General features: G+C 38.9%; 1 protein-coding gene across 1 annotated transcript in view; it reads right to left on the bottom strand.

The window, feature by feature from the left end:
- Positions 1 to 7,658: 7,658 nt before the first annotated feature.
- LOC105541182 (15 kDa selenoprotein) overlaps positions 7,659 to 12,883 on the bottom strand; it is a 51,307-nt gene continuing 46,082 nt past the window's right edge. Inside the window, 1 exon segment of the mRNA XM_011982093.1 lies at positions 7,659 to 8,819. Coding sequence (XP_011837483.1) covers positions 8,761 to 8,819 — 59 coding nt within the window. The 3' untranslated portion in view covers positions 7,659 to 8,760.

Here is a 12,883-nt window from a genome sequence, read left to right as displayed (position 1 = left end):
TTGAACCCAGGGCAGGGAGTTTTCAGTGAGCTGAGATCGCTTCGTTGCAATCCAGCTTGGCAACAGAGCGAGACTCTGTCTTAAAAAGAAAAAAAAGATGACGACGAGTTAGTCATTGTTCATAGGAGAAGGTTAGGCAGGAAAATGTAGATATCACATCAGTTTGAGCTATGGGTCAGTATCCAGACATTCAAGTTAGAAGTAGAAACACAATTCAGGCCAGGAGAATAGATTTTAAAATCCGGTATGGCAAATAGAGTAGTCTACATGGGCACATGAGGATTCATGATCTGGGAGATCAGGCAACAGGAATCAGGGAGTTAGGTCAAGTCTGAATGCAGGAAGAGGTAAAACCAGCCCCAAGAACCCTTTGTATTAGTTACAGTGGGGATGGGGACAGAAAGAGTGAAGATCTTAGATAAGAATCAAATTACTCCAAGAATGGAGCTCCATGGTCTTTCAATGAGCCTAGAATTGAGACTAGTATTTAGCTCAAAGATGAGGGTGGGGGATAGTGGTAGAATCAATGACCAAGTATGGTGTGAACTAATAGGTACTTACCATTAGTTAACATAACTAGTGAATAAAGATTCTTTAAGCATATTTGAGCATATTAAAATGAACATTGGGATCTCAAAAAATTTAAAATTTATGCTTAGGTTTGTCTTTTTTTTTGTTCTCAAAGTAAGCTGATGAGTTTTAAAAAGAAAAGAAAATTGTAGGCCGGGTGCAGTGGCTCATGCCTGTAATCCCAGCACTTTGGGAGGCCAAGGCGCACAAGGCTGAGTTCCAGACCAGCCTGACCAACATGGTGAAACCCTGTCTCTACTAAAAATACAAAAAATAGCCAGGCGTGGTGGCGTGTGCCTGTAGTCCCAGCTACTCAAGAGGCTGAGGCAGGAGAATCGCTTGAACCTGGGAGGCAGAGGTTGCAGTGAGCTGAGATGAGCCATTGTAACTCCAGCCTGGGGGACAGAGTGAGACTCCATCTCAAAAATAAATAAATAAATAAAATTAAAAAGGCAAATTGTAGCTGGAAAGGGTAGTGGGGAAGTGGTGGTTGGGGAATTGGGAAGGGTTAATGGGTGTGAAATAAATAGAATAAGACCTAGTATTCGCTAGCACAGCAGGGTGACTACAGTAAAAAGTAATTTATTCATTTATTTATTAATTATTATTATTATTATTGAGATGGAGTCTTGCTCTGTCACCCAGGCTGGAGTGCAGTGGCACCATTTCAGCTCACTGCAATCTCCGCCCATCTAGTTCACGCCATTCTCCTGCCTCAGCCTCCCGAGTAGCTGGGACTACCGGCGTCTGCCACCACGCTCGGCTAATTTTTTGTATTTTAGTAGAGACATGGTTTCCCCATGTTAGCCAGGATGGTCTTGATCTCCTGACCTCGTGATCTGCCTGCCTCGGCCTCCCAAAGTGCTGGGATTACAGGCGTGAGCCACGGCGCCTGGCCAAAAATAATTATTGTACATTTAGAAAGAACTAAGAGTGTAATTGGGTTATTTGTAACACAAAGGATAAATGCTTAAGATGATGTATTGGGTGAAACCCTGCCCCCCAATATTTATCGTGGGTTCTTTTCTATTTCCTAGGCATCTCGGCTGGTTTGAGAAATAAAGGGAAAGAGCACAAAAGAGAAATTTAAAGCAGGGTGTCCCGGGGAAACATCACACCTCAGCAGGTTCCATGATGCTCCCCGAGCCGTAAAACCAGCAAGTTTTTATTAGTGATTTTCAAAAGGGGAGGGAGTGCATGAATAGGGTGTGGGTCACAGAGAGCACATACTTCACAAGGTAATAAAATATCACAGGACCAGGCGCGGTGGTTCACGCCTGTAATCCCAGCACTTTGGGAGGCCGAGGTAGGCGGTTCAGTAGGTCTGGAGATCGAGACGATCCTGGCTAACATGGTGAAACCCTCTCTCTACTAAAAATACAAAAAAATTAGCCGGGCGTGGTGGTGGGTGCCTATAGTCCCAGCTACTCGGGAGGCTGAGGCAGGAGAATGGTGGGAACCTGGGGGGCGGAGCTTGCAGTGAGCTGAGATCATGCCACTGCACTCCAGCCTGGGCAACAGAGCAAGACTCTGTCTCAAAAATAAAATAAAATAAAATAAAATAAAATATCACAAAGCAAGTGGAGGCAGGGTGAGATCACAGGACCACAGGATGGGGCAAAATTAAAATTGCTAATGAAGTTTCCGGCACGCATTGTCATTGATAACATCTTATCAGGAGACAGGGTTTGAGAGCAGACAACCTGTCTGACCAAAATTTATTCATCCTAATAAGCTTGGGAGCGCTACAGGAGACCAGGGCTTATTTCATCTCTTTGGCTTTGACCGTAAAAGGCGGTCACCTTAAGGGGGCCGTCTATAGACCTACCCTCAGGGTGCATTGTGTTTCTCAGGGATGTTCCTTGCTGAGAAAAAGAATTCAGCGATATTTCTCCTATTTGCATTTGAAAGAAGAGAAATATGGTTCTATGGTTCTGCTTCGTCCGGCTCGCCGGCAGTTAGTTCAAGGTCACCTCCCTTGTTCCCTGAACATCGCTGTTATCCTGTTCTTTTTTCAAGATGCCCAGATTTCATATTGTTCAAACATACATGCTCTACAAACAATGTGTGCAGTTAACGCAATCATCACAGGGTCTTGAGGCGACATATATCCTCCTCGGCTTACAAAGAAGATGACGGGGTTAAGAGATTAAAGACAGGCATAGGAAATCATGAGGGTATTGATTGGGGAAGTGGTAAGTGTCCATGAAATCTTCACAATTTATGTTCGGAGACTGCAGTAAAGACAGGCGTTAAGACATTATAAAAGTGTTAATTTTGGGGAACTAATAAATGTCCATGAAATCTTCACAATTTATGTTCTTCTGCTGTGGCTTCAGCCGGTCCCTCCGTTTGGGGTCCCTGACTTCCTACAATAGTGATGGATACACTATTTACCCTGATGTTAATTTCATGCCTGTACCAAAATATCTCACGTAATCCATAAATATATATACCTACTACGTAACCACAAAAATGAAAAGCAAATTGCATACTAGAAGCTCCTAAAGAGGTAATTGGTCATTAATGAAAGCACTAGATAAAGCACTTTGTTTGCATAGGCATAACTGAGTATCTGCTGATTGTTCAAGACCTTTAGAGTTGATCTTATTAGATTCTGTCATTCCCCTGCTTAAGGTTTTTTCCATTCTGGTTTTATTCTAAAAGTAACTTAGTATACAGCTAAATTCTCAAGATGGGATGAACTGTATCCTTTGCTCACCTTTTCAATCTCGTTTTCCTACCACTCTTTCCCCTGGCTCACTAGGTTCCAGACATGTTGCCCTTCTTTCATGTATGTGGAAGTGCTAGACTTTCACCTAAGTCAGGGTCATTGCACAGGCTCCTCCCTGACTGGAAAGCATTTCAGTTTACTTTTTCCCTGGATGGCTTCTGTTCATCTTTTAGGCCTGTTTAAATGTTACACCCTTAGACATCTCTAAACTCACTTGTGCCCCCTTTGTAATTCTCTCCTAGTAACTTTTCTTCATTGCTTTTCATGTAACTGTAATTGTGTATTTGCGCTTCAGTTGTTCAGTGGTTGCCCCTCCCATTACAATACGACTTCTACCAGATGTGACAACATAATGGATTTTTTCATGACTGAAGCTCGGGAACAGGAAAATGAGTTAAAATCCAATAAAGTCAGAGAAGGCAGAAGAGGCAAATTGAGAAAATTAAAGATACCTTTCAAAGAATTGCAGTCTCACAACCTTTTGGGGGAGGCAAACTGCTTTATTACATCTAAATGGTCCCAGATGATAAGATTGTAAAATAATAAGTCTTTTCTTCATGAGTGATCAAGAAACCCTAGAATGTGCAGAAGCTGAAACTCTCATACATTGCTGGTGGGAATACAAAATGGTGTAGCCACTTTGGAAAAGTTTGGTAGTTTCTCAAAAAGCTAAACAGCACAACTCAGTAATTCCACTTCTAGGTATCTAAGAGAAATGAAAACATTTGCACACAAAAGTCGTACATGAAAGAGTATAGCTGCATTCATAATAGCAAAAACAAAAAAATCCCTAAATGTCTACCAAATAAATAAAATGTGGTATATCCATACAAAGGAATATTGTTCAACTATAAAAAGGAATGAAGTATACGCTATACTGTGGATGAGCCCTGAAGACATGCTAAATGAAAGAGCCAGACAAAAGGCCTAAGTGATTAATTCATTTATATGAACTGTGCATGATAGGGACATCTAGACAGAAAGCAGATTAGTGGTTGCCTAGTGCTGGGGAAGTAGATGTGAGGGTGAGCACTAATAGGCATAGGGTTTTTGGGGGGGATAAAATGTTCTAAATTTAAACTGTGGTGATGGTTTGCACAATTCTGAATATACAGGTTGAGCATTCCTAATCTGAAAAATTTGAACTCCAAAGTGCTCCTAAATCTGAAACTTTTTGAGCACCGACATGACACTCAAGGGAAATGCTCACTACAGCATTTCAGATTTTTGGATGAGGAATGTTCAACTGGTAATGCAAATATCTCCAAATCTGAAATTCAAAACACTTCTGGTCCCAAGCATTTCGGATCAGGGATACTCAACCTGTCTTAAAGTCATTGACTTGCACACTCCAAATGGGTGAACTTTTTATGTGAATTGTATCTCAGTAAAAATGTTTAAAAAGATGGTCAGGTGTGGTGGCTCAAGCCTGTAATCCTAGCACTATGGGAGGCCAAGGTGGGCGCAGATCACCTGGGGTCAGGAGTTCAAGACCAGCCTGGCCAACATGGTGAAACCTTGTCTCTACTAAAAATACAAAAATTAGCCAGGCATGGTGGCAGGCATCTGTAATCCCAGCTATTCGGGAGGCTGAGGCAGGGGAATCGCTTGAACTCGGGAGGCGGAGGTTGCAGTGAGCTGAGATTGTGCCATCGCACTCCAGCCTGTGGGACAAGAGCAAGGCTTTGTCTCAAAAAAAGCAAAAGTAAAACAAAACAAAGTTACAGATGACTCTTGTTACCTATGGTCAAGTCCTTGGAGCCAATGAATTAGTGAATGCTGAACCACTGCTTCCAGGAAAAATACAGAGGTTCCTGGGAACCTCTCATCACTGATTTCCATCCATCAATCAATATGTAACATTGTTTTTATGTTGTTTCTGTTTAAAGACATATTTTATATTAATATATTAAAATTGAATGGCCAGTAGCACTATGATTCATGCCTGAATAAAGCTATCTGGAACACATATTTTTTCTGGAAGCTCTTCCTATACTCAGAATACCAGATAGCACTTTATTACTAAGCTTGGGGGTCATTTTAAACAGTAAAATCACCAACAAAAAGCACAAAAATGTGAAATATGTGGCACTAAATACTGTTAAAAGGACACTCATTTGTAGCGAGAGTTGAAACAATGGTGTCACCTTGTTCGACCTCAGCTGGGAACATGTAGATTGGGCACTCAAATATTTGGATGCTCTGTGCATACTGTGAATGACTATGGAAGTGCTGTATTATGGGGTTACAAATGCATTTTAGCAAACAGGTGAATTCAAAAAAGGAATCTGTGAAACATGAGGATAAAGTATATAAAAACCATTTCTACCAAATTTTTTTTTTTTTTAAGTTCTGAATTTGAAGGTCTAAACTTCAACCTCTTCATACAGCCGGATAGATAAAATACAGTATTTGAGATATACGCTTCAGGACTGGGTAAAAGGAAAAGTCTGTTTTAGAGACCTTAATCCTTAGTTTTATTCCTTCAGTATTTCTACATAACCATGTTTCAGGCTGATTCCTGAGTCAAGGGACAGTTCAAAGGTTAAAGTGTTGTTTACATTTCATCAGCAAAAGTCTATTTTGAATTTTTGATCACAAATGCAGGACCTATCCTCCCCAGAAAGAGTCCTCTGCCACAACAGTGTTTAATTAAAAGGCACTTTAATTTTCAAATAAAAGAAATACTTACATCTGATATGTACATATAGTTATATCTGAACTCTCTATGTAAGTATATATCTGGAATAAGTTGCTCATATCTGGAATCTGTACTCTTACTTCCCATGTATTTGTAGATGTTTTCATATACTAGCTACTCTGCCAATTTTAACATCTAAAGTTTTGCAGTATTTGCTTTCAAAATTTTATTAATTTTAATTTTAGAATGGCTTTCAAGTCTCAACTCCTCTTAAAACAGACATCAGTTCTTGCTCATAGTTCCTTGTAAGAGGCTTTTGCCAAATTCAGAAATTTAGAGATAATTTAACTCTGTTAGGTTATAAGTAACACAATTTTGGCAGGGGGAGCAGTCATAAGTATCAAATGACTATTACACATCGTGTTTGTGAATATGAATAAGCCTAATCAAATGTCTGATTTTGGCTACAAAACTGTACTTTTTGGATCAGTATTTATACCCCTTTATTGGTAGTCAGCAGTTTTGTTTCTTTAAAAAGATGTTCTTTGGTGAAAAACAATTGGAATTGGCTGATTAACTTGAACTTCCCAATTAAAACAGTGGGGTTTTGATAGACACTCTTATTCATCAGCTTGAGAACTTGGAAGCACTAAGATACCGTGGCTCTTCAGCCTCTTTGATCTCTCATAATAACTTGAATACAATAGACTTTTTAGGCCTCTCTTCACTTAAAAAAAAAAAAACAAAACTCAATGCCAGATATTCATTCAACTAGCTCTTCCTGCCTAGAAACCAGTCCAATTAGTTCTCTGTGCTAATCGCAGAAGTTTTGAAGTTTCATTCTTCAGTCCCACTATTGTTTTGTATGTGGTGGCAACTCTTCTCTTGCTGTTTTTTCCACTGTCTGTAACTGGCTTATTCTTCCTCTTGTTCTGAACTAGTAATAACCAGTGGGGATTGGTGGCACATTTAACTAGGGCCTCGTACTATCAAAACGATGGTCCTCTCCATTGCTATAGGTGATCAAAAGTAGAAGTCTGCCAGGATTTCTTATATTATTTTGATTAGCCAAATTACTTAGGGCTTATATTTGTTATCTTGCTGGCTTTAAAAATATATTTAATTTTAAGAATTACATAACACAAACCGCTAGTAAAGATCTCTATTAAAAATAAATACTTTATAGGCCAGGCTCGGTGGCTCATGCCTGTAATCCCAGCACTTTGGGAGCCCAGGTGGGAGGATCACCTGAGGTCGGGAGTTCAAGACCAGCCTGATCAACATGGAGAAACCCTGTCTCTACTAAAAATACAAAATTAGCTGGGCGTGGTGGCGCATGCCTGTAATCCCAGCTACTCCCGAGGCTAAGGCAGAAGAATCGCTTGAACCCAGGAGGCAGAGGTTGCGGCGAGCTGAGATCATGCCATTGCACTCCAGCCTGGGCAACAAGAACAAAACTCCGTCTCAATAAATAAATACATACATACATACATACATACATACATACATACATACACGCTTTATAAACATTCTCTGATAGAGCTGCCTTTATAGATTTCCAACTATCCTTCATTTAAAAAATTTAATTCAAAATCAACAGTTAGCGAAGTTTCTAGATTATTGAGAATTTATCCTGAGGTAAAGTCGACAGAATAGAATATCAGACCAATTTGATACATCTTATGAAGAAGTCACTTTGAACCAGACAGAAGGTTAAGCAAAGAAAATTAATTAATATAAAAATTCTATATCATTAAGAGATATTCCTTAAATAACATACCAATGAAAATGTGTTCATAAATGAAAAAACTTTGAAAAATAAAATCAGACAAATATAAAGCACTATTACCAACAATAAGATGTTATAAGTTTTAAATATTACAGCCATTTTTATATTTTTGCTTAAAAAAGGGCTTATATGAAAAAAATGCACTGAAAAACAACATTTTTACACATGAAAGAACAAACCAGAAGAATTCCAAATTCAGATAGATTTTTGAAACTTTTTATTTATATTTTGGTCTTACAAATGATCACTTTTAAATGGACTTTTCTGTAAGAATGTAAAACTCAAAAATTTGCCAAGTATGTATCTGATCCACACAAATCCTTAGGAAGGTTTTCTGTGTAGTCTTCATTAACGCAAATCTTTGTGAATGTTTCACCCTTACTGTAGGATCTTGAATATGTTTTACAATAATGAAGCTACAAAGTTTTTATGCAGTGCATTCATTATAAACTATAAATAACATTTGTATTAAAAAGAAAGCTGCGTAATACAAAAATAGGAGAGACTCTGAGGAGCAGGCAATCTGTTGAGGCTCAGTATATCTTATTTGCTTTGTAGTCTGCTGTCATTTCTTTCAAAGAGCACACAGCACATGAGGCATAGTAATCATCTGTCTTGTTAACCTCTCTAATTTAAAAATCTGTTGTTCGTAAAACTGGACCAATTATCACAAACTATCATTTGCATAATTAACCACAAGTCTGTTACAAAGCATTTTGTTAGTGGTATCAACAAATGCAGGAGGATGGAAATTTATAAAAAATGGGTTTTGTTAAGCTTGCCAACTCCTTAGATATCATGGACTATACTGCCATTTCACGATTTAATTAGATGTTTAATGCCTCAAGTAAAAGACTGATCAATGGAAGCAAGCAAAACTAAATTATTTTGTAGGTGCTGTAATATTTCATTTGATAAGGTAACAAAAGGATAGGACAAAATTTAAGCAAGATTTATATGCGTTCCAACTTTTCACTCAGGAATTCTTCTACACTGTCTGTGTTCCATTTGAGAATGCTTAGTTCTTCAGCAATGTTCCCATTGTCATCCAAAAGCTTTAATATAGGGTCTGAACCACGGACATACTACAAAAAAGAGGGACATCATAATTACTTTCTGTTCAGAAAGAGCCTTCTCAGCCTCAACTAAGACAAAGCAATTCAATTCAGTTTAAATTAAGTAATTAAAAAAAAGCTTTTAGATATGACAATAAACAAGTCTTAAAGGAAATCTTTAAAGAGAAGAGTTTTACAGGATTTCGGAAAAAAAGGAGAATTTAAAAAATCATTAATTAATTCATTCATTCAAGAGAAAGGGTCTTGCTCTGTCGCCCAGGCTGCAGTGTAGTGGCACAATCTCAGCTCACTGCAACCTCCGGAGATCTCCTGATTTCAAGCGATCCTCTCACCTCAGCCTCCCTAGGACTACAGGCACGTGAAATTATTTTACTTTGAAAGAGAAAAATATATATTAGTAGCAAGACAGTTTATTTGGGATTTGAGCTTATTATTGAAACTAACTAATATGTAATGCCCACATGATACTCTCAAATGAATTTAAAACTGGATGGAGGCATACAAGTTCAAAATAATTGAGAAAATGATGGTATAAGAGCAATGTTTTAAAGTAGGCTGTGCATATAAATTTTCAGACACAGAAGCAATCACACACTGGATCATACATTTTCCTTGGCGTAACAAATCTAATGATTTTAGTTGTAATCAGTTTAGAATTAGGCTGGGTTCTCGAAACTTCAAATCCATTAGTTGTGTCCGATATTTCTCCAGAGAGCTCTGAGAAATTCTAATTCTGGGTAAATATGACAACAGCCATTCATTAAGAGATCAAATAATTCAATTTTAAATTAAGTAGCATTGGATAACTAAAAATGTAGTTATGTAGTTCAGCAGTGATGACAGAGTTCTTAGAACTTCTTTCCAGAAATATGCTTCAGTTTATCTAGGGTATTCTGGGGTTGTGAACTCCAAAGATGGAGACTAGCTCTGATGTGATTATTAACACTTGGTATATTCCCAACCCACTTGTGGAGTTTAGAAAAACAGGCCATCCAGGCTAATGAATCAATATAACATTACTACTTAAACATTTTGGTCAGGTTTTTTTTTTCTGAGATGGAGTTTCGCTCTTTGCCCACGCTGGAGTGCAATGGCGCCATCTCGGATCACTGCCACCTCTGCCTCCTGGGTTCAAGCAATTCTCCTGCCTCTGCCTCCCAAGTAGCTGGGATTACAGGCCCCTGCCACCACAACCAGCTAATTTTTGTATTTTTAGTAGAGATGGGGTTTCACCACGTTGGCCAGCTTGGCCTCAAACTCCTGACCTCAGGTTATCTGCCCACCTCGGCCTCCTAAAGTGCTGGGATTACACAGGTGTGAGCCACTGCACCCAGCTTGTCAGGTTACTTCTTAAGTTAAAGATGTTTTTTTCTTTTTTGCTTGGATTTGAGATCCCAATATTAAAAAACTGATGCCGGGCGCGGTGGCTCATGCCTGTAATCCCAGCCCTTTGGGAGGCCGAGCCGGGCGGATCACAAGGTCAGGAGTTCGAGACCAGCCAGAAACCCCGTCTCTACACAAAATACAAAAAAGGAGCCGGGCGTGGTGGCGGGTGTCTGTAGTCCCAGCTGCTTGGGAGGCTGAGGCAGGAGAATGGCGTGAACCCAGGAGGTGGAGCTTGCAGTGAGCGGAGATCATGCCACTGCATTCCAGCCTGGGTGACAGAGCGAGACTCCGTCTCAAAAAACAAACAAACAAACAAAAAACTTACTATAATCCCAAAAGGAAATAAGAAATTAGATAGAATATAGTTTAAAAAATCCTCAACAAAATATTAGCAGTCAAATCCAGCAATGTGTATAAGGAATTATATGCCACTATCAGTTGCAAAACACTTATCTGATAAAGAACTTGTATTCAAAATATACAAAGAACTCTAAAGTTCAGCTTACCAAAAGACAAAAAACAAAAAACCTCAAGTAAAAAGTAGGCAAAAAAACACAGACAGACAAACAGGACCACTCAAACTTAAAAACTTCAGTGCATCAAATGAAACAATGAACAGAATGAAAAGACAACCCAGAGAAGGGGAGAAAATATTTGCAAATCATATATATCTGATAAAGGTTTAATATCCAGAATAGATGGAACCTCCACAACTTAACAACCACCACCAAAACCCAATTATAAAATGGGCAAAGGACTTGAATAAACAATGTTCCAAAGAAGATAAACAAATGGTCAACAAAATGTTCAACACCATTTATTTTAAGAAAAATGCAAATCAAAGCCACAATGAGATAGTACGTCATACCTATTAGGATGGCTACTATCAAAAAGCAGAAAATAACAAGTGTTGACAAGGACACAGAGATATTGGAACACTTGTGCCCTGTTGGTGGGATTGTAAAATGGTGAAGTCATTATAGAAAACAGTATAGAGGTTCCTCAAAAAATTAAAAACAGAATTACCATATGATCCTGCAATTCTGCTTCTTGGAATATAGACTCAAAAGAACTAATGGCCTTGAAGAGGTATCTGCACACCCAAATGTCATAAAAGCATTATTTACAATAGCCAAGGGATGGAAGCAACTCAAATGTCCACTGATGGATGCATGGATAAAGAAAATGTGAGCTGGGCATAGTGGCTCACGACTGTAAATCCCTGTTCTTTGGGAGGCTGAGGCAGGAGGATCGCCTGAGCCCAGGAATACAAGACCAGCTTAGGCAACATAGAAAGACCCCATCTCTATAAAAAATAAAAAAAATTTAGCTGGTCATGTTGGTGTGTACCTGTGGTCCCAGCATCTTGGGAGGCTGAGGTGGTAGGATCGCTTGAGCCTCAGAGGGTGAGGGTGCAGTGAGCTGTGATCACATCACTGTCCTCCAGCCTGGGTGACAGAATAAGACCTTGTCCAAAAAAAAAAACTGTGTATGTATGTGTGTGTGTGCATGTGTGTAGTGGAATACTATACATTCTTAAAAAGGAAGGAAATCCTGTCACATAGTACAACATGGATGAACCTTGATCCACATAAATCAGTCATAAAAGGACAAATACTCCACTCATAGTAAGTATCTGAAGTAGTCAAAACTATAGAAACAGAGAACAGATAGTTGTCAACGGCTGGCAGGAGGGCAGGGGTGTTGGTGGGCACAGAAAGATTAAGTGTTTAATGGGTGTACAGTTTCAGTTTCACAAGATGAAAAAGTTATAGAGACCTCTTATACAACAATATGAAAATACTTAATACTGGACTGTAGTATACTTAAAAATGGTTAAGACTGTACATGTAATATTTTTTACCACAATTTAAAAAAAGAGAGCAAAAGATCTGAACAGACATCTCATCAAAGACACACAGATGGCAATAAACACATGAAAAGATATGCAAATCATGTATCATTAGGGCACTGCAAATTAAAACAACAATAAAATACCCCCACATACTTATTAGAACAACTAAAATCCAAAACAGTGACAAAACCTAAAGCTGGTGAGGATGTGGACCTCTTAATCACTGCTAGGGCAAATGTAACATGATGTCATCACTTTGGAAGACAGTTTTGCAGTTTCTCACAAAGTTAAACAATCTTAACTGTATGATCCAGCAATTGCACTCATAGTTACTTACCTCAATGAGCTGAAAACTTCTGTGTACACAGAAATTACACAAAAATATTTGTATTAGCTTTACTCAAAATTGCCCAGAATTGGAAGCAACCAAGATGTCATTCCACAGGTGAATGGCAAAACTGGTATAACAGAGTAATATTCAGTAATAAGAAGCCAATCTGAAAAGGCTACATATTGTATGGTTCCAAATATGTAACAATCTGGAAAAGGCAAAATTATAGAGATAATAAAAAAATCAGTGGTGGCCAGACGCAGTGGCTCACACCTGTAATATTACCCAGCACTTTGGGAGGCTGAGGCGGGTGATTCACTTGAGGTCAGGGGTTTGAGACCAGCCTGGCCAACATGGCAAAACTCCATCTCTCCTAAAAATACAAAAAAATTAGCTGGGCATGGAGGCATGCTCCTGTAATAAAGCTACTCAGGAGGCTGAGACATGAGAATTGCTTGAACCCAGGAGGTGGAGGTTGCAGTGAACCAAGATGGTGCCACT

This window comes from Mandrillus leucophaeus, unplaced genomic scaffold (assembly GCF_000951045.1).
Source record: "Mandrillus leucophaeus isolate KB7577 unplaced genomic scaffold, Mleu.le_1.0 Scaffold235, whole genome shotgun sequence".
Lineage (NCBI taxonomy): Eukaryota > Metazoa > Chordata > Mammalia > Primates > Cercopithecidae > Mandrillus > Mandrillus leucophaeus.
Note: the sequence above shows the minus strand (reverse complement) of the source record. Positions and strands in the feature narration are given on the sequence as shown.